At 41.4% G+C, this 22,098-nt stretch overlaps 1 protein-coding gene across 5 annotated transcripts in view; it reads right to left on the bottom strand.

The window, feature by feature from the left end:
* Nucleotides 1–446: 446 nt before the first annotated feature.
* LOC102289754 (plexin-A1) overlaps nucleotides 447–22,098 on the bottom strand; it is a 229,412-nt gene continuing 207,760 nt past the window's right edge. For 2 of the 5 annotated variants that reach the window (XM_005918586.3, XM_005918585.3), the window contains exons 20-32: nucleotides 21,398–21,632; nucleotides 18,141–18,289; nucleotides 16,622–16,878; nucleotides 14,000–14,066; nucleotides 11,077–11,223; nucleotides 10,530–10,689; nucleotides 10,018–10,121; nucleotides 9,710–9,818; nucleotides 7,942–8,132; nucleotides 5,650–5,819; nucleotides 5,120–5,332; nucleotides 4,883–5,033; nucleotides 447–3,955 (exon numbers count right to left, since the gene is read on the bottom strand). In XM_005918586.3, coding sequence (XP_005918648.1) covers nucleotides 3,860–3,955; nucleotides 4,883–5,033; nucleotides 5,120–5,332; nucleotides 5,650–5,819; nucleotides 7,942–8,132; nucleotides 9,710–9,818; nucleotides 10,018–10,121; nucleotides 10,530–10,689; nucleotides 11,077–11,223; nucleotides 14,000–14,066; nucleotides 16,622–16,878; nucleotides 18,141–18,289; nucleotides 21,398–21,632 — 2,049 coding nt within the window. In that variant the 3' untranslated portion in view covers nucleotides 447–3,859. The remainder of the gene's footprint in view (nucleotides 3,956–4,882; nucleotides 5,034–5,119; nucleotides 5,333–5,649; nucleotides 5,820–7,941; nucleotides 8,133–9,709; nucleotides 9,819–10,017; nucleotides 10,122–10,529; nucleotides 10,690–11,076; nucleotides 11,224–13,999; nucleotides 14,067–16,621; nucleotides 16,879–18,140; nucleotides 18,290–21,397; nucleotides 21,633–22,098) is intronic. The other 3 variants (XM_005918589.3, XM_005918588.2, XM_005918590.3) reach the window with 3 other exon arrangements.

The following is a 22,098-nucleotide window of genomic DNA, read 5'->3' as shown; positions in this document are numbered from 1 at the left end:
GTTATAAAAATTTACTAAAACATGTATTTATTTAAATGTGTATACTTACTGCATTTGAATCATTATAACCATATGTAACCACCTGCATATGTGTTTGGGGAAAAAAGGCTTTGATTTTGCTACCCCATTTCTTTGCCACCCTAAGAAAATTTCTCTAGATCCGCCCCTGGGTGTGACTAGGGCCTTGTGGTCAGAGTAAAGCAGGCAGCTAAACTTTCCTGGCAAAAGACTGTTTAAAGTTGTGGGGGTGACTCAATCGTCCATCGAGGGGGGCAGCATAAATGTAAACATTTGAGTAGCGGATTTTGGGGATCTCAAATTATGTGTACAGCAGACTGTCAGTGATTAATGCAAAGACATGTATCAACAAAGCTGCTCAACAACAACATTTTCATCTCTAAACACGGCTGATGACAAAATAAAAAAAATAAAATCCAAGCCACAAATTATTTAGCAAAAAATGTTTAATCTCTCCTTGATGCGTGTTTATTTACAAGTAGTAAATCTGCAAAATAGGAAATAACAGAATATTTACACAATGAATGTTAACCTGCAAACTTGTGACAGTCGCTTCAAGTCTGAAACTCTAAAAATGTATCAGTTATTGTAGTATTAAAATTCTTTAGCCACTATACTTGAAATTCCTTTGCTTTGCGTTTCCGTGGGTTCTATGCAACTTCCATTTTGAAGGAGAAAAAAAAAGAAATAATGAATTTCCAAGAATCAGAAGCGAGCAGGAAAAAACACAGAATGATGCCAGGACTTCATTTGATTCAGCAATGGTTTGAAAAGGCAAAAATGTGATGAAGCTGAGAATTAAACATGACTTTGAGCTGAGTCTACTCACTCTGAAGGTTGACAACAGCAGCAAACCCAGCAATTCAATCTACAGCCTACACTCTTAGGCCACCGAGTAACAATAAACACAAGTCAGCTGTTGTAGTAAACAGTGAAAAATGAATAGTAGAGAAGGGCAGCTGGAAAAAAAATACATGTGGACTTGAGAAGAAGGTCAATTTAAAAGGCAAGTAGCCATGCAAATGATAAACAAGCACGACTCCCCCAGCAGTCGTTTAATCAACAGAGCTACGAGTGGAATAGGACACAAATGGAGCATGAACCTGAGAATGGATTGAGAATGTGTAAGTGTCTTTGAAAAGCCTGACAGATCATCAGCTGGACACCACAGCCTCAGTTGTGATGAGGGAGTGAGTGAATTTGTCCCTACTGCACTTATACAGACCATCCAGAGGACTGCTGTTAACAGCACCACTGAGTCTCAGCAGTCATTCATTTCCATGCCACGTGATCTATACAGAAAGAGCACCAAAATGTATGAATGCAGTAAAAAGTCAGAAGGGGGAAAAAAACAAAAAAAACAAATCCAAAATATGATTACTTTTTTTGTTTTTCATAATAGACTAAGAACATTTTAGTGAAGGATTTCATTTCTATTAGAAATAATGTAACATGTGTAACCAACATGATGACATGAAAAGGAGAAATTTCTATCCAAGCATGGCCAGAGTGGTCCCTTTAAGACTGGCAGGTACATAGTGAGTTATCAAGTCCCAGCGAGTACTGGGATGAAGCTCGTAAGCATACAGCTGTAGAAGTCATGTTGCATCTCAGACATGTACAGTAAACAAAAGAGGATTGGACAGCATTTATGATCAGCATAAAATGACAGCCCTAATGTTCGATAGAAAAACAAGGTACAAGAGTTAAAGCAGCAAGTCACATTTCCATCACGACAACACAGACGCTCATCTGATTCAACAATTTCATTTTGATCCTTGAGATCAGGAAAATAAACCTTGAGTTCGGTCAAGTACTTCAACTTCAGGCAAACTGAAGAGACTTTTGTCTTCTGCGTACCATAAAATGTACAATTTACACATAACAAATGAAAGTAAAAACAAAACCAAAAAAACAACCTGATTACAAAAAAAATGGCAAACAGCTTTTGTTCATCATGAAAAAGTATACAATTTACAAATGAAGCAACAACAACAACAACAACAAAAAAAAACAAAAACAAAACAATATACAGACCACAGTTTGGTTTTCGGCAAGCAGAAATAAACCCCTCTTATTTCTCACCATAAAGTCAAAAACCGTGACTTAAAAAAAAAAAAAAAACAGAAACAAAGAAATCCTCTTATGAGAGCAGTAATATAAAAAGCTTAAGCCACACATGGCAGTAGGCTAGTTTTGAAACAAGAGCTGCAGGCAAAGATGAGGATTACTCAGCCTCGTGTAGCTAATGAACCAAAGTGTCTCACCTCTGTACACTTCTATACCCTCCTCGTGGACAGAAAGCTTAAACCCATGTCTCAAACATATATGTTCTCGAGGTGGAGAAATAACACTAAGTCTTTTCTTTGCACCTCTGTTGTGAGAACAGAAAAAAGGGGGGAAAGTGGCTTGAGGCTGGAAACTGCTTTTCTGACTTTGTTTCTCCACAGTGAAGTTCTACTTGACCTCACTGTGGTTGCTGAATGAACAGAGTCTGTAAATAATAAAGACTTTGCTCCTGCAGAACTGTCAGAAAATGACCCTTTCAGGGATGGCTAACACAAAAGCATGACCTCTGGAAAGTTAGACAGGGTGGTATCAGAGCAAAGAGGAATATTTAAGGTAGTGCAATGTAGCTACTTCATTGTTCCGTCACTAAACTACGAGCCACTAAAACTGTCACCTCTTGACCTTTGAATTAAAGAAACAGACACCAACGTGGCCATGATAAAGCAACCATCCTGTAGGTATATAATTTGGCTTTGTGAAACCAACAGATTGCACTGATTGAATAAGAAACAACAGCAACTTCATGTTATCACCGTGACACCATGAACTCTACCTGGAAGATGTGGAGATGGGCGACTTTGTGTGTTTTCTTTGTCACTTTCAACAAGGATCCTATGATGGGTTGTTATTCAAAAACTTCTTTTCAGTCACTAGGCATGTTCATATTTAAAATCATATGGTAGCACATTCCATCTAACAAAATGTCTTTGCACTAAACAACATTCAAAGAAAACATGGCACAGTACGACTTTTTTGTTTCTTTTTTCGTTGTTTTTTTGTCCACTTTTTTTGTACTCGTAATATCAAATCGTGTTTTGTCTTATTTTTATTGTATTTGTTGGTTTGAAAAGAAAAAAAGAAAAAGAAAAAAGTTTACTCCCTAATCTTTCTTTAAAAACGTAGCTGTATTTATATATAATATCTATATAGTCTTGCTTTGTAACGTTTCTGTAAATTGTGCAAATTCAGCAGTAATACAAGTGGCGAGAGATCAGAGAGTGGGCAGTTGATTACATTTATACAAAAAAGAAAAAAAATTCTAACTGTGACATCTGGAGTCACATGACCTAGAGAGATCCTCTCTCCATTGGCTCATCACAGATTGGTCCGTTCCGCTAATGATGCCGTATATGGAGTTCTTTCCAGGCTTCCGTTGTTTCTTTCCTGACCATCGCGTCATCACAACAAAACTCCTGAAATCAAAATCAAGCAAACCACAAACACCGACATCCACAATAATCAAATGCTGTCGAGTTGACATGTTCTCCATGTATGTATGTGTGAAAAAACGTCCCGTGTCCTAGCCTCTCACACAGACACACTGTATGGAGCTGCAGACAAACACACACACATACACATGTAAGCGTACACAGGCCCCGCCCATCTCTGCCGAATCCCCCCATTTTGCAGTATACTGCCTCGGTCCTTTTGCAGTTTCGTCTGTCGTATTGTTTGGGGGTTGGAGTTTTGTTTGTTGTCTGGGTGAGAGGAACGTGGGAGAGAGACAGATGGAGAGGAGGAGTGAGGAGGAGCAGGAGGTGCTCGATGGTCCTCAGCTGGTCAGCGCCATTGTGTCGATGACCTGCTCCAGCTTGCTCCTCAGTCTCTGTCTCCTTGCCTGCTCGTCTCGCTCCAAAGCTGACAAGATCTGGGGGGAAAAGGGGTTAGAGGTCAGCAAATGCTGCAAAAAAAACTTACAGCTCCTGCTTTCAAAGCACAAAGATGTTATTCCTACATAAGGATGAATAAGGACTCCCACATGGCTGGGTCATAAAGCATGCAAAAGTTGGTTTAATTTATTCAGTTAGCCCGACTAAATCGCCTCTTAAATGTCTTTTTTTTTTTTTTTTTGTCTGTCCCATTTGGTTCTTTAGCCATCAGAATTGTTGTCTGAAGACCAACAAGGATACCCAATGGATTTACTTTGCCAAATGGATCATCGTGGCATTGCCGTATTGGTCCATTTGATCTACCTTTGTTTTTATTATTTATTTTATTTTATTTTCAGTTGTTACAGACGGGACAGACATGAGTGAGGGATAGGAAAGGGAGAAAGAAAGAGGAAGGAAAAGAAAAACAGAAGGGGAGAGGGACAGTGAGAAAGGGGGGGTGGAAAAATCTCCTGGATCACCTGTTGAGAGAAAAAGAATAGAAAACAAGCAAAAAAAAACCCCCAAAGCAACATACTAAACACAACACCATCGCATTACTCTAGCTAAGTGTAAACAGCAGTAAATACTGAATATTCAATGTTGTTGTGCAGCATGCAGGACAGACAGTGCACAATGTGCTTTGAAGTAGCAGCCAAGAAAGGTGTAATTTAAGTCTACGAGCAGTGAACACCCGTGTGCACACCTGTGTGGATCAGCGCGCTTGTATTCAAATGGTTTCCACATGTAATGGTCTGCAAGAGGATGTAGAGAGCCATAGCCCCGACCCCCAATCGCCTCTTAAATGTCAATAAGACTGAAGGTAAGTCTTTGTATACAGACAAAAGTAACAGCTTGTATTTAGTATGTAACATTAGTACAGCTTTGTTTCCTTCTCTTAGGTAGTACTAAGACTTAAATCTCACCTCGTCCTTGTACTTGATGATGTAGGAGTAAATCTCATGTAGGGCTGACATGCTGTTGAACTGGTTAGCATGCAGGCGTGACTGCTCTGCGAGGTAGGCACTCATGTCCTGATCGCTGATAGCCGGCATCCTGGAAATGTCAGAGTAGTACCTGGACGAAAACAGTTGAATATTTGTATGAAATATAACAAAACACACAAATGTAACATTCACGTCTAATCCACCATGCTTACATACCTTTCTACCCAGTTTTTATAGTTGGGGATGTCTTTAGCATAAAGCAGCTTGTTTGATGGTGAGTCCTTCCCTAGTTTATGCTCTGAGGTTGAACATGAATCCATGAAGGTCTGAGCCACCACAGACAAGCAGGCATCTGTAATACTGTTCTTGTGGATGTCAAATACAAACTGTGGGTTCTTGATCACGTTCACCCAGAACCTCAGTGGAAGACTGGAAGCAGTAAGAAAAAAGGATGAGCTGCAGAGCTACAAGGACTGGTCTATTAATGTGCAGAGATACCACACCAGTGCATTAAGCTGCATACACACTGAACAAGCAGTCTCGAGTGATTAGATACTAGAGCTGGCAGGGAAAAATACAAGCGTGGTGCATTCTGTTGCACTAACAATGTAAAAGTGTTCCATATTTGTTGGCTTACTGTCCAATATTGTTCCTACTGAGCAACACCAATGCCAACAAAACACAAACCAGCAATCAAATATTGCCAGTCATGCCCTTTCACAGCTTGCACACGCGCGCAAACTCACCAGTTGCTCTTCCAAGTGTGCCGTACATCAGGGTCTGATATGGAGTGTTTGTCTGCCTGCTCGTCCAGGAAGTCAAACATGTACTTGATGGCGAGAGGCAGAGCGCTGCCTCGGTGCGCTGTGCTGAAGATGGTCTCAAACAGGTCATCCACAAATTTCTGGAGCGTACCCTGAGCACAGGAATCAATACTGGATTAGGAGTTTTACTACACTAGTTGACATTTTCCTGCTCTTTGGGGCTTTCACGCAAACAGCAGCATGCAAAAAGTGGTGAAACAAATTTTAGAAATGTGGAAAACTATGTGCCAGTTTGTTTGTGTACATAAGATTTTGTCTCCAAAGATGGACATATAGAGATAAGTGTTTTGTCCCCGTTACACTTAATGTTTCAACAGTCCAGTTACACAACTGCCTTTGCTTGCACATTCTTCTTTGCTGTCGTGGCTGCAGGCGATTGCTGTCAGTAGCAGGTACTTGGGATGACTCTGCTTTGCTGTCAGTACTTCAACTTTGGGAGAATTTTTGATGATGTTGAGCACTTAGTGTTCTTTACAGTATTTAGGATAGGGCCCAATGAGAGTTCAGCCTAAGGCTGTTCTGCAGTGTTTTACCACATCGCACAACTCTGGAGAATTCAGAATCCTAACAAAGTTCTCTGAAGTTGAAATGATTTGATATTTCCCACAAGTGTTCGGCACGTTTGTCCCCGTTTTCAAGCATCCAGGCCACGTTTTACAAAACCTTTTTTGAAGCAGCCACAAGATGAATTTGCAGTTTTGTATTCGTTCACACATTAACAAATCAGCTTCCTAAACACACACACACACACACACAGCTGTGGGAGCTGTAATAAATAAGAACAAACTGCAATGCTTTAGGTGCCCCCCACCCCATTTGTCCTCCTCTGGCTTGTATGTTAATCACTTCCCAGTTGAGGCAGCATTGATGCAGCTAACCTTGCAGTTTCATAGCTGGGAGCTCATGGGAGCTCTGCAAATGAGAGCAAGAACCTGACATGGTTTTATAGCGTATGGACAAATGACATTTTATAATTAATGCAAAGAGGTATGTTTATATTCAGTGGTATATGAGCAGAAACCAACAGAAGGCCACGTGTTTTTATGTGTGTGTTTAAGATGTGCCAGAATTCACACATTAAAGTCGTCCATTTCTCACATTTAACAAGTTTAATAAAAAAAATGCTAATTTGGGTTTTCATACATCTAATAAAACCCTTTTTTATATACCCCCTCGTTTCTCTGGCCCGAACAGCAAATGCTGACACTTAACTAGACTAAAACATTTGTGTTGAAGGCAACATTTTATCATATTATATCGTCAAGTTAATCATTGGAATCCATTATTCAGAGAACAGAACCGCTCTTACTCTTGAGGAAATGTGAAACCAAATGGGTGCACTTTGAATAAGAGCTTTTCTCTTAATGACTTTAGTTTTTTTTTTCCTTGTGCTTAAGTGCAGTTTGTAACAATTAATGCAAAAATTAAACAAAGGTGTTTCTTGAAGGTAATTAGCACTGCTAAATTAATCCTTAAATAACATTATTTTATCATCACTTATTTTAGTGGAAGTATGAATTTGGGCAAGAGCTTTTACTTTATAGGAAACGTGTGCTTTAGACTGTACATAAATATATATGGCTGCAAGGCCTTCACAGCCATTTCTTAGTTGTTCTTTTATAGCTCTGACAAGCTGTTGTTGCTTTAGCAGCTTCAGCAGTTAAAGAAAAGAAAATAGTTTCTGTTTCACAACCTAATCTAACAGACATGGAGGCTCAGTCACACACTGCTCCGTAGTGGTTAACAACTAACTCGGGGAAGAAATACAAATTGACTGCAGTTTGTTTTTGCACAGTATCAACACAAACACTTGACCTAACTCCAGCCTTTAAACTAACCTCTCTGATCATCATCTGAGGACACATGCTGCATAAAAACCTAAACAGTTTCCACAGTGTGGTCTGGAGGACATGGAGGAATTAGGTGAATAATGATCGTGGGGTACTGGCCTGGGCCTAAAAGCCCCGAGGCCACCAACAGAGGGCCCAGTAACACCAACCAAACAACTCAATAGTCAAAGGTCAACCTCCTAATTAAGACTCTGCATATGTGTGTCTTTGTGGAAAAGGTTACGAAAAATGTTAATGAGCTTAGAGACCACCACCAAACAAAGGTCAACAGGGGCTGCTGGTGGAAATGGGCTACATGACAGGGATGTGGTGGAGTCGGGAGGCTGGGTCTGTGTGTGTGAGAGAATACGCAGCCTCTTTTTACCTTTGTGGCCAACAGTCTGGTCAGGTAGATCTCAGACACCATCTTGCTCCCTCTGTCTCCCTCCCTCTGGTCTGAGTGGTCGTGGTTCTTCACCAGATGCCATAGCTTGGTGCCGCTCTCGAGGTCAGGAGTGATCATGGGTGTTCGGGAGCGCAAGCTGTCTGGACTACTGGCTGTCCTGAGCATGCTCTCTGCACAGAGATAAAAGAGGACGTGTTGGAGAAATAAGTCAAAGAGCCAAAAACCTTCATGCTGCTCTGTGTGTTAAATGCTATAAATTATGACTCATGCCGTCTTAATCACCATTTCAAGGAGAAACATTTATATAAGAAGAAAAAACAATGAGACAAATGAAATATCTGGCATAGCTGAAGACGGCAAAATCTGACTGAAGTTAAAAGCACTATTGAAATGTGACAACTTTTTCTACTTACATGTCAATCTTTCACTGCAAAATAAATTCATCTATCACTCTCTCACCTGCCCCCTCTCTCCTTTTGTCGGACATTGATGTCATATCTGTGACACAGAGTATTATGCTTCCACTTTGAATGCTTGTCAGCTGCGTGACAAAGCAGCAAAGGACTGAGGGGTTTGAAATTGTCAGGACAGAATGTGAACCAGGTAAGCTCGGAGCAAATATGATGGGGGTGTTAGTGAGTATTTTGTGTATGCCACGGTGGCAGGGCTCTGGAGTAGAGTTACTCTGTACAGTTATAGAGGTAGAAGAGAGGGGGGGACGGGGGAAAAACGTCGTGAGGAACTGAGATCTACTTCACAACATTAAACCTGTTATTACAAATATGGCATTTTGACAGCTCTGACATTTTGTTAGCTTAAAAATGTATCTAAAATATGCTGTTCTCCATGTGACTCTTTGATTTCACATATGTAAGAAACTTTCAAGATTTCTGATTCCTTTGCAACAACTTCAGTGCAGCACTGCTATACTGTGTTTAGCTACGCTGTTGTTTTCCATGTATGCCCCCAAGAAGGCCAAGCATTTGTTTGAACAGATGTTTGAGGTTAAGGGATCATTCAACAGTCTTCTGCACAATCATGTATACAAGGGAAGCTTCAGGTAGCTGTCACAGACAGCTACCCCCCCCCCCCCCCAAGGCAACTTTACTTAGATGAAGGAAGGCAAACACAAGAACAAGTAGTTTAAGTGAGCTAATATAACCAGATGAAAAACAGCTCTATTTTCCTGATCTGCCTCTTTAGGCTGAATGAAGGACATCAGTTTTATGTCTGTTAGACTTTCATGTGAACTAATATTGCACCTGTAATAATTTATCACATAAGATATGAAGAACATCAGTGGACAGAACTGTGGCGTAAGTGAGTAATAATAAAACTACTATCCACTCCTCTACAGCAGAAAGGAGAACTGACACGAAACTCTTTCAAAGGTTTGGAACTCACTTAAAACACTGTGTGGAGAAATGTACTATATTACTGATAAGGGCACAAATACTTGATTAGCAATATCATATTTAATGGCTTCCAGGGGCCAAAGTATGTAAATTGAAACCAGTATTTGTGGAACAGTTTGAACCAAGTCCCAGGTCATGTAAACAGGTGTGAAAAGCACTGAGCTAATTTGCTAATGTAGATGAGACAGATGCCAAATTAACATGTGAAAGATTCTGAATGATGTTTTTAAAGGTTCTTTCTATGAACAACAGCCCAAGCTTTGCAAATAAATAAATAAATAAAATTAACAAGTCAGAATTTTTATAATTCCACACATACAATACACACACACCTTCTTTCGTACCGTATCTGCTGAGGGATTTGGTGAATGTGGAGGAGTTGGAGATGTTGTAGGCCGAGTTCTGTTTGGGTACCAGTGCAATCACTGAGCCATCTGTCACCTGAAGCAGACATTCAACCAGCAGCAAGATTATTGTCCAGCCAAAGAAACTTTCACAGTGCTCACATGGAATTTATTTCTGGATTTTTCATTTTGATAAGTAACCTAAGAATCCATAAATATGCCATCAATAAGAAGCACAGAGGTTTTTCTCCAGCAGAGCTTCAAGGGATTCTGTGCTGTATTAAGAAGCTGGTTACCTGGTAGTGAGCTAGGGTGTTGAGTCTCTTCCAGTCATTGTCGATCTTAGTGGTGACATCTTCATCCTGAAGGATGATACGAGCCATCCTGCCCTGCCGCCATTCTGTCAGATACACACAAGAGTGCTAAGTAAGGTTGTAATGTTTAATAGAAAGGGAATAAGAATCTTTCAAGACAGACAGCATAGACAGAGTCAGTGCCCCTTTTAGGCACACCAATCAATTCTCATCATAAACTTAAACTTCCAAACAGCAAATCAGGTTTCTACGACTTAATCTACTGTAATTAGATCAAATTCAGAGTGAGTGTAGTGCAGTTTTACGGACTTTTAAACACATTACTAGATGTTTTTTAGGATCAGAATTCCCACTCCTGTCAGAAGTGCCTCCCTTCTGTGTCAGAGAGCTCTTGAAGCAATTCCCTCTTTATCTCCCATAGCAGTGCAGCTGTGTGTTATGACTCTCCGTGTGATTTGATATTTGTATGTTGTTCATTTTTTCCAGCTCCTTACCAAGGTCCATATCTGAGGCCTTCGGTCTCTGGGAATAAGGCGTCCCTTTGTACACAGCATCCAGCAGCTTTTCCTTCACCTGTGTCACTGTGTCACAGTTCAGGCTCTTCACTGTCACCTCTGGAGCATTTTCATTCTCCGGGTTCACACAGTGCAGCGTCTACAAATGCAAAGGGCGGAAGGGAAAGAGCACAGGTTACATTTAGACCAGAGGGTCAGCACAGACTGGAAGTAATAACTATTGATGTGTTAGAGCATGACCCTGTGGTTGTGTTTGACCTGCAAAGAAACACTTCATATGGCACCTCAGAATCAGTGTTAAAGAGCAGAAGGGGTGCACAGCTAGCTATTTATTCCTATCAATACAGGCATAATAATGATTTAGCAGGTTGGATCCTGTTTTGATAAAAGAATATTTTCCAAAATTACTGGACAAATATCAGCTCTGCATCATTGCACTGTTTTAGTTGTAAGCATCCATCTGCTTTACAACCTTGTTCAGAAACAAATCCGTCTGTGTCCAGAAAGTATGTTTTTGAGTACTGACCAAAGTCTTGTAGTCAATTTGCTGTCTGATGAGTTTATCCTCGCTCAAAGAGTAGCGGGCTTCTCCTGTGATTGCATCTATTGGCCCCTTTTCCATTTGCTGCTTCATGGCACAGTACAGCATGAAGAGAGGTTCCCCGGCACATTCCTTCAAAAAGTGAGACACGCAGTTGTATTATAAAGTAGGAAGAGACAGGTATCAAGGAAAAGTGACAAAAGGTTATATGAAGAAAAGGAGAGAAAGACATACTGTACAAAGTGAAAACTGAACATTGAACTGTTCAAGAACTTTCCAAGCAAAAACACGGCAGCAAAAAGTGCATAGCTTTTCAGAGCAACTCTTCAATTATATTTCTAATCTTCTTTAAGACAACCACAGGCGAAGCAGTAAAGGACAAGGCCACGGCTTGTGTTGGCTAACAGCACGCTAAAAACAAAAACCCTTCCCCCCCCCCCGACACAACCTCCAGCCTCTCCCCTGTGTCTCTTCCTCAGTAAGAAAAAACAGCCTCTATTTGTGTGTGTGAGCAAGTGAGTGAGCAAGGAGGAGAGAAATTATAGAAAGTGTGAGTGTGAGTGAGTGGCAATTGATGGAGAAGTTAATAGAAGGTTAACGACTGAGGGGTGAAAAACGCTGGGAGAAGCACTTTGGTGTGTGAGACGTGTCAAATGGGCAACAAGCACTGGGATGTTGGGTTCCCTGTCTCTCTTTTCTTCACACTCCGTTTCTGTTTCCTCTCTTTTCCATTCACTTGTTCAGCAGGCCTGCAAACTAAGCACTGCCTGTATGGCTTTGTATTTTCTCCTTACAGGTGTCATGTGCCGTCTTTCCTGACTTCTTGTTAATATTTTAACACTGCACAGTGTTGATTTTAGCTAATTGGGATATATTTATATTTTATGACCTTCAAATTAGGTGCGCTGATGAAAAAGCATTAAATTATGATTTAATTACTTGCAGCTCAGGAGGTCAGAAAGACTGAGAATTACTGGTTTAGATAATCTATCTTAATCATTGCTTGTTTAGAATAACTTAGTGTTGCAATGCTGTGCAAATCTCTGATCTCAGCAAGCAATTTGTCGAGTACATGTTTATCGCTGCAGACAAAACTGATGACGTAAATGCGAAATGAGGATATATGTGTGTGTGTGTATTTAAAAGCGTTCATGGTGTGATAATGTTCACATTAGTGCTTTTTAACCAGTGATTCACATTTTCTGTCTGCAGCTTTGTGCCTTGAGGCAAAGCCGAATATTGCAAGTGCTGCCCTCCGAGCTTCATTGGACATGTTCATGCATCAACGCCAGTCAGTCATCTTGGTGAGCTGTCAGATGAACTCTGTGGGATAATCTAGCACTGCCTGCCTCCTATGGTGAAAACACAGCACACTGGCAGACGTCCTCTCTGTCTAGCAGCATACAAACCAGCTCTGCGCTGCATCTCAGTCCTTCTGTCTCCTTCAAATGGTGCCAGTGAGGAAAAGCAGGACTGATGCTATACGTTTCTAAAAGCATTGTGTCGTGCAGACATTTTGCTGCGCTACAGTGTTTTTGACTTCAGTGTCCTGTTAAATTAATTATAATATATGCCATTTGTTCATTGAATTAATCTAAAGCAATCACATTTTATAATTCGTCTAAAATTCTCTCTAAAGCAGAATAAAGTGACCATGTGATCCCACACAAGCTTGTGCAACACAGGACAAGTGAATGCTTAGAATAGGGTAATGGATAAAAGGATTTGTTTTCCTATCTCTTGTTCGTTTCGTAGGTTAAAGCTCTATCTCTTTGAACAGGTACTTGACCTTTACCCATCTCTATTTACACCTGGCTGAACTCTGAAATTGTTCCAGGCCTTTCTTTCATGTTACTCCCAAAAACATAGGAGAAAGAAAGGCATTGAACTGCAAAGGTTGGATGAAAGCGAGGCTTAATCTTGCTGCTAGCTACAGAAACTCTTTACTTCAGTACTCATCCCCCCACCCATATTTCCCTACACGCCCTTTAAACCCTCCAAAAACACCTCTGCCCTCTTTTTAACCATTTTTTTCCACAATCTTCCGTGTTTTTGCTTTTTTTTTTTTTTTTTTTTAATTGTTTCTCTGTTATTTTTGTCTCCACTAAAGTTCATAAACACAGCTGCTGAAAAAATCCCTAACAGCTTTTCTGATAACCCACTCCCCTTTTACTGAACCACACTCTCGCCGTCCAGTCTCTAATTTGGAGCCAAGACACACATGCGTGCACAACCAGAACGGACACACTCGCATACACAGATGCTAACTGGGATCCCTGAGGGCTTGGCTGGTTTCTTGTCCACCAGAATGCCTGCCCTGGCGGGGGTTTAAGGCCCCGCTGCTAACTGATTAGTTGCAGCAATGTTTGAAAGCTGAGAATGTGTGTGTGGAAGCAAGAATTTATCACATTTTAAGCTATAGTGAGTCCCTGTGATATGAAATCAGAGAGAGGATTTCAAAAAGACAGACAGAAGAGAAATAAGAGAATGCAATTGTGTAAGATGTGTGGCTTCCTGTTTTGATAAGCCCCAACTGTCTGAAGAGCCATCCAGACACACAGCCATGCATACACGCACAGACACTTCCCTGGCTCTAAAAGAATCAAGCTTGGGACAAAGAAAGGACAGGTTAGTGCGACAGTCTACGGTGATCAAACCAACATGGCCAGCTGTGTCTGAACAGTGCTTCAGACTCTGCAGATCCCTCAACTGGTAGAAAGAAGAATTTACCACATGAAAGGCAGAGGTAAGGAATAGGAACCCTGCTGCCTCTGCCTTATCTAATGCTGCAGCTGTGAATGTGTGCGCTTGTTAGTGAGACATTTTTCAATTCTCAAACACCAGTGGTGATGCTGTTGCTTCTGCAATTGTGTGTATCTGTGTGTGTGTGCCTCTGGGACAGTTTTACCTTGAGGAACTTGTAAAGCAGGAAGGTGAACCAGTTGGTGAGCATCTTCTCAGCAACCGACTCTGTCCTGGGAGACCGATGAAAGAAAATGGGAGAGAGAAAGGAGAGGGTAATGGGTGAGGGTGAACTGGAAATAAAAGACAGTAGTATGTGCCACAAGTGGAGCGTAAAGTCTCTGTATGAGGAGGTTTTGGCATCTTGGACTGCCTGGTTATAATCTATGGTCAAAAAAAACAAACATTTGAAACACGCTTGCATGCCAAAGACATGACATGACATTATCAGTCTTCATGCAGTTAATCTTCAGACAACCAAAGAAAAAGATAATGTAAGAAAGCAAATCCTTCAGTTTCTTACATTGCTCCATCCCCTCTTCACACTACCTCTAGGCAAACCCACTAATCTTCATTAAAAATACAGCAATTAGTATAACTCGCTAACTTCTCTCGTTAATCACAAACCTGCCATGTAATGAGGGGAACCTCCGCACGTGCATGTGTCAAGCAAACACGTGAGCAACAAGTGCATGAAATGAAAACCGAGCAATTAAATGACTTATTGTGTCTAATTTGTTAAATACCTGAGAGGGACACCGGCACTCTAGGTATGTGGGTGGAAACAGGGGGGGCAAATAAAAATCTTTCTCTGTGTTACCGCCACACTTTCATGCTTTTCACATTAGAAACACTTGTTTTCTCTTATATAGACGTGGGGTACACCTGTGTTACTAGGTTATCTAACTGGGCCACGTTCCAATACTTATCGCAAATATTAGTCGTTCGGTCATTAGGACGGCGCCATGGGTGAAATGTGAAGACAGCTACATTATGCTGAAAAATTTTCATGCCCAATAAATAGTAAGACAGAAAAGAGGAAACTCTGGAAACTAGGCCAATGTAGTAGTAAAAACCAATAAAGGCCTGTAGCACAAATGAGACACGTACTCCTACGCTTCCTCAAACCTTCCTGTTTGACTGTTGGATTTATTGAATGGATGCAGAGCATTTTTTCTTTTTCATGCCTGTCAGCAAAATAGAGAATGAATGATGAGGCAGCGGAGAACGCAGGTACAGAAAACATAACGAGTGAATAAACCGGGACAAACCCCGTTTCTGAGCACGTGACATCCACTGGTAACTTCTAATCTATGCCCCTGAACATCATTTTTGAACACGTACGGGAATAAGCGATGACGCATTTGTGTTTTTGCCAGCTGCACACAGACAATGAATCTCAACGCACAGTATACAAAACAACTGCACCCAATGCAAAAGTATAATTTCATCAAAGGAGGTGGAGATCCCCATGGGAGAGGACTTTTACATCTATCTATTGACTAAAAAGACCTAAACAGGGAGAACCATGTGCAACAATTGCAGAGCTTATTAACACCGACTCCTGAGGCAAGTGTAGTTAACAGGGACAGCGTGTTGTGACCATACGCCCCAAGAGGGGATTGGAAAAGACTTCACACAGGCACGCTGGCTGAGAGTCATTTATTTGATTAGATTTTTAATTAAATATCTCTCCGAGGAGTAGGAGAAGAAAAAAAATGTAACTTTTTTTTATCATTTAATGTCTAATTCCAATTTATTTGGAGACAGGCCATTTCTCTAATTGTGTCTTTCCTTAAATATGTGTATCCTTTTCTGCTCGGCTGTCAGCAGTAGCTCATTTTCCTTCTCTTTTCTCCCTCTGCCTATCTGCTCTGTACTACCCTTCCCTGTTCTTTCTCCCTCTTTACCATCTCTCCTCTATATGTTTCACCCTTCATCAATTTCCTTGTAGCTCAAGTCTCCCTCCAGCCACTTGCCCACTTTTTCTGTCAATCACTATTTCACTACCTTCTTTTACTTCAGCCACTTTTATCTTGCTACCTTTTCCCTTTTCACATCTCATTTTTGCCTTCCCCTGTTTCTTACTTTCCCCTTTCCCTACCAAATCCTTCTCTCTTTACTCTTCACACCAGCTCTTGTAAATCCTCCTCTCCCTCTTTGCATCCCCTGCATCTCTTGTACTTTCCCCCCTCTTCATCTTTCTCTGTGTGTTTGTGAGAAATGAGAGAGCAGTATGTCTGACTGTGGCTCCAGTGGGACTGTATGTGTGCTCAGGGGTGTAATCCTCTCTGACAGGGACAGGGTTGAGAAATAGAGAGGAGGTAACGTCACACAGGCCTCTAAAAGCTGCAGTCACTGTCCCCTGCCTTCCTCCCTCACAACTTCAGCCGCAAACTGAAAAAATACATCACTCGATACTCTGACAAAGAATATATGTTCATGTTCTCCTCTTCCCTTTTTAATGCTACAACAGGTCTAATTACGTGGATTATTTGAATGTGCAGCAGCACTGACATGACGAAATGAAAAATTAACACCACTTTTTTCCCTTATTTTTTGTTGAATTTAATATAATTAGTCAGGGGTTTTTTGTTAGGGTGCTTCCTGTCAAGAACATCCCAACACAGCTAATATAATAAAAAGGAAAAATACCTGAAAACACACACGCACAAATGCATTTCCTCAAACCCGAACCTGCAACTAACTGGTGCACGTGTGGCATGTTTTTTCCCCAAAGCCAGGTTTTAGCCCTTTCCCTCCCCTTCTTATTTCCTGCTTTTTGTACCTCCTGAGTAAGAGCTTTGGGTGATTCTTGCTTTCCAGGTTTTTGTCAATGAGGTCAGACAGGAGCTGTTTGAGGACACCGGTGGCATACTCCATCTCTCCTTGCAGTGCTGTCATGATGAGGGAGGCCACGTTGCCCCTGTCTCGCATAGAGAAGGACCTCTGTGCTTCCAATGTGCGAATGAAGGTCAACAGAAAGTGCTTTTTGGTGAGTAGCTGGCCAAACAACGTCAGGGCCTTCTCCACATTGGCGGGTACCTGAAGGAGAAGGGGACGGAGGTGATGAAGGGGAAGGAGAATTGGGAGAAGAAGGAGTGTTGAATAAAGAAAAAAAGAGGCAGTCAATTGTTGGACAAGGAGACGATAAAGTGAATGGAGGTGATCATGGTAGGTTTAAGGAAGCATACAATTCACAGAGGAGAAGAAGACAACGAAGAAGGAAAGGGAAGGTAGAAGGTTGGTAGAAAAGAGTAAAGAAAGATCAAAGATAGCGATATAGGGGAAAATTAGATAAAGGGACTTGAAAAGATTGAAAATATGATGAACTGGTTGTGAGTTATAGCTGTGCAATGGATTCATGAGTATGTTTTAAAACAGGATTTATCAAATGACATGAATAAAGAGCCACATGTGCTCTATTTTCTCTCCATGCATAATCATGTCAATACTCTTATATTTTCCACATGCATGTAGGAAACGGCACATTGCAGCTTTGAAAACCTGCCTACTGTTGATCCAGTTCTCTCTATCCTACAACCCTCACTGTCATCCCTTTTCCCTCTTCTCCTCTCAACATAACTGGCAGGCCTCCCCTTCTCAGGTAAAGAAAGTGAGGCTTGAAGTAAGAATGTGAGCTTTAGGCAGTAATAAGAAATTGATCTGCCTGCTAGCGCACTATTGTGGCTTGTGATTGCCTGGGCCATCCAAATGAAAATCCAATGTTGCGCTACACTATCCCTTTGGAATACAGTTGATAGCACAAGCAGATAGTGAATTCCTCTAAAGCTTGTCTCTGTAGTCATAACCTTATGTGCATGTCAGTGCACCATGCATGCATTTTCCAGGTAAATGCGTGCGTGATACTGTAATGTACAGAGAAATGACAGTGGTACAGGTGCACCTTGCATTACAGTGTCCACAGCGCTTGAGTTCATGTTAGTAATAGAGTGTTTCCTCTTGAGAAACGAACAATAGTAGAGCGGAGTGTGTTTTATTGAACATGTGAACACTGCTTTTTCAGGAGCCTCAAACAGGCTCAGTACTGTAGAGGCAATCTATCACTTGTGCGGAGTCTTAGTGGAGCTCAGACATTGCCCCTCAAAACAGCCACAAAACTAGAGTTTGTCCTGAGAGTTTGGACTTGAACCCTTCTGTCTGATATCTTGGACTAAGAAGCAGTTTTAGAAGGTTTGGATTCAGATTGCCTACCTCTAACATGATTTTCAAATCTCACCTACATGAAATCTATGAAACATTCCCTCATCCTGTGTTTGTGTGTGTGCAGGGTGCTCTCTACTGACCCGTACCTCCATCTCCTTGAGAACAGGGTGGTCCTCAATCCCAGGAAAGAGGACCCTCATGGCATAGGTGCGGTAGTCCAGGAAGGGGATTCCTGCTCCATCCAGCTCCTGAGTGAGCTCATGGATGTCCGTCTGCAATTCTGCAAAGGCTGAGAAAAGAAACGGGAAATGCTTACAAATGTATTTTAAGTTCCAAAAGAGAGACACATTTCTCAAGATGAAATAAAGAGCAGACTGCCATATACAAGACTGTTTAGTTGATTTTGATGACACATTTGGTTGGAAGTGGTGCTCTGTGCAGTGTTTAGCATTGTCAGCACTAGCACAACACAAAGGGCTCATTTAAACACACTTAATGACTATGACTTGTCACACTTCTTATATATCCCAAAACAACCACTGCTTAATAGATGTAAAATACATCTGTTCATCTGCAAAAACATTGCGGAAGCATTTTCCTGGAAAACTGAGACATTCTGATTGGTATTTATTAAGTACTGGATGGGGTCGAATACGATAAAAACGATTAAAAAAGAAAACTACTAAGGGGTAAAGCTGGGCATTAAAGATTTAAAGGTGTTTATTACTATGTTAAATACTTTCAATTTATATTTTTAAATAGTCAGAAATTGGGGAAAAAACATGCAGAAAAGAGAACCATAGTTTTCAAAATAATCACACTTAAGATCTTGGCTTGTCATGCCATCAATCTGATGTTTGGAAACATTCCTGAGGAGGAACAGAAAAAAGGAACATGGATGATATGAAGAGAAGGTGGAGGTGTCTCAAAGAGCAGCAGTGAAAAGCAGCCTTATGGGATCACTCTGTGCTAAGAGTGCAAAGAAAGAGAGAGGGAGAGATGGCTGATAGAGAAAGTATTCTGGAGCTGCTCAGTGGCTGGAGGGGAGTTCAGGATGCAGTTGCACACATGGCAAGCCTGTGAGTACACACACATTATACACCGCCACCTCTCATGCTTGTATTCCCGCACACACCCACAGTTTTTCTGTTGTACCCCACAGCTGAACACATAACCTTGTGCCCAGATGATTTATGTGAACGCACATGTCAATGTTTTCACACTTTTTCCATTCCCACAAAGTGTGTGTTCTGACCCCATTCTGTATACTCCACTGGCTTCACGAGCCACATCTAGAGGGAAAATATGGGATCAAATCCATTTTCTCACACATCACATACAATAGTGTATACAGCTAATGGTTTTGGTGGACTGCCCCAAATCTATTTTATAAACATAAAACTCCCTTGAGGTAGAAAATATACAGCTATATGGTTCTATTAGCACAGCTCTGTGTGTGTGTGTGCGCCATATAGCATCATCCAAAATACACTAACACATGGAAACACAACTCAAATAACGAAGCAAAGCCCAGACTAACAGATGGCTTGTGTCACCCTGTCCCTCTCTTCTAATCTCTTTTCTCCCTCCCTTCCTCCTTTCAAAGTGACATCTTAGAGGTCACCTTTCTCCCCCTTATGGTTACCTCCTCTTAACTACATCCTTCCATCTTTCTCTCATTTATCCGTTTAGTTTCCTTCTCCACCTCTCAGCATTATTCTACACAACTCTCTTTGCAAGCCTATAATGTTTTAGTTGATCTCCTGGCTAAGCCTTTCTTGATAGAAGGACTTTATTTCCATCATTCCTTATTCATCTCAAATAGTCCCTTCTCTCCATGTTGTCCTCTTATTTGTCCACCCAGCTCAGTCTGCCACTACATATTTATCTAGCATCCTCCATCTTCCCATCCAAGCACACACTCTCTCCATTTTGAAATTTGTTCTCCGATATTTCTTTTCTCTTCATTTTCCCACCCCTTGCATAATCTTCCTGTCCATTTCTTCTTCTTCTGCCTCCCATCTACTCCCATGACTTGTTTGCCATATTTATCTCCCTCACTCTCCTCCCACTCCAAATCTGCCCTCTTGTCTTCCAGACAGTACTGACAGAGAGGGACAGACGGGGTCAGGGCACATGGACTCACTTCTACACACCCCAGCCAATCACAGTATGACCTGCAATGTGAGTTTAGGTCTGTGTGATTGGAGGTAGTTGCAAAAGAGCAGGACGTAAAGATGCGAGCATCGGGTGAGATGAAGGAATAGCACGCAAAGGAAAAAAACAAACCACAAAATCATCCTCTGAACAGATGACTGACAGTTAAGACTCAAGGAAACTAATCAGATAATCCCAGGTTGTGACCACAGTAAATCAATTATCATAAATCAGCATAAATAAAGCTATTGCGTACCAATCTTTTTTTTGTTTTTTTTCCTTTTTTACATTAAGACCTGGCTCCTACATGACCCACAATGCAACTTGGCCACATGTACTTTATCCAGATATTCAGGTGTGGTATTAAATCTCCCTTGACACTATAAAAATGCAACTGACCTCTGAATGAAAATTTATATTTTTATATTTAATAAAAGCACAACAAGTCAGTGGAATGAGTAACAAATAAATTTATGACATACCTACTATATTTGACATTCACTAAAGAAATGCAACAAGTGAAGTGATCTCAAATTCAAACGCATTGCAATGATCAGAGTTATCAGTATTCCCCTTCCCTTTCTCCCCATCTGCTTTTCTCTCTCTCCTGCCAGACAAACCCACAACAGCATCAGCAGATTCTCACTCAATCCATGCCGTCTCCAGCCAAATGAATATATGCTAATGTATTGGTGTGTAAGTTTCTCTCCATCTCTCCCCCGGTTCAGCAGTTGCCAAACCACTCCTTCCTTACAATCTCACACTTCTGTGCCCTGTCTCTATCTAACCTCCATCTAGCCCTCCCCCTCTCAGTGTGGATGGTAGCGAGGCCAGCCAGGCAGCTCTCTCATGGGGTGGAGAGCCAACATCTGGTGGCTGGCTCAGATCAAAGTAGTCCTCTGGAAACACACCAATACCCAAGCTCGCGCATACACACACACACACACGCGCACCGCTGCCACCTAACAGCGGAGGGACAGTTGGCAGTGAGTGAGGGGGAAATAGAGAGCGGGAGAGAGAAATGGATAGGACTACTGAATGGAAGTTGTTCAGCTTTTTAGGTAAGCTGCAGTGTGGGAGAGATTTGGGGGCATGGGAGTTATTTGTGAAGAAAGATGAGAGAAGTACGTGGGAAGAGAAATAGAAAGAAACAAGGAAATACCAACATAATAAAAGTGGGTTTTCTCGTTTTGAGTGGCTAGCATCACACCCCTGACACACAGGTTTTGTTTGGACTCACCTTCCTTGCACTCAAGGGCCACCCTAGACTCCAGGTTGTCCATCTGCAGCTGTAATCGCTTTAGAGTGCGGTCGGCATCCCGCGACTTCCTCTTATAAGCAATCAAAACCACAATGATAACCAGCAGGAGCAGTCCACCTCCTCCTCCAATACCAATGATGGCAGGCAGGGTGAGAAGGCTGTCTGAGTAGATCTGCAGTGTCCCTGGTGAGTATTCAAAGCCTCCAACACGCACCTACGAAATAGACATATTCAGAGGAGTATACTATTTTGCCTGGAGAGCAGGCGCATGAAAGACAGCACACACTTACTCAGAACAAAAGCAGATTGGTTGGGACAGTATGTGAAAGAGAGATGCTGCAAAGTACTTTTCTTTTTATCAGCTAAGAAATAAATTAGCTGTGTTACAGGTTTGAGGAGCTATGTATGACTCTCGCACTGTGTAACTGAAACAATCACAAATGTATCCCACATGATGATTTTAGCCCTACGATACAATTAAAATGTATTTCAAATTTTATGTTGGCAAAGTAAGTTGTGCTAAGTAAAGCCAAGGGCAGGCTAAAATCCCCCAAAAGTCTTTACATGTCTGTCATATCTGTGCTTTGAGACAATATTTTGGGAATGAGCAAAAGAACATACAGCTTTACTTTACACACACACACACACACACACACACACACACACACACACACACACAC

The sequence above is a fragment of the Haplochromis burtoni genome, unplaced genomic scaffold (genome assembly GCF_018398535.1).
Source record: "Haplochromis burtoni strain Fernald_Lab_line unplaced genomic scaffold, NCSU_Asbu1 Contig_32, whole genome shotgun sequence".
NCBI classification, from domain to species: Eukaryota; Metazoa; Chordata; class Actinopteri; order Cichliformes; family Cichlidae; genus Haplochromis; species Haplochromis burtoni.
The sequence above is the reverse complement of the archived record's forward strand: the minus strand, read 5'-3'. Positions and strand labels throughout refer to the sequence as shown.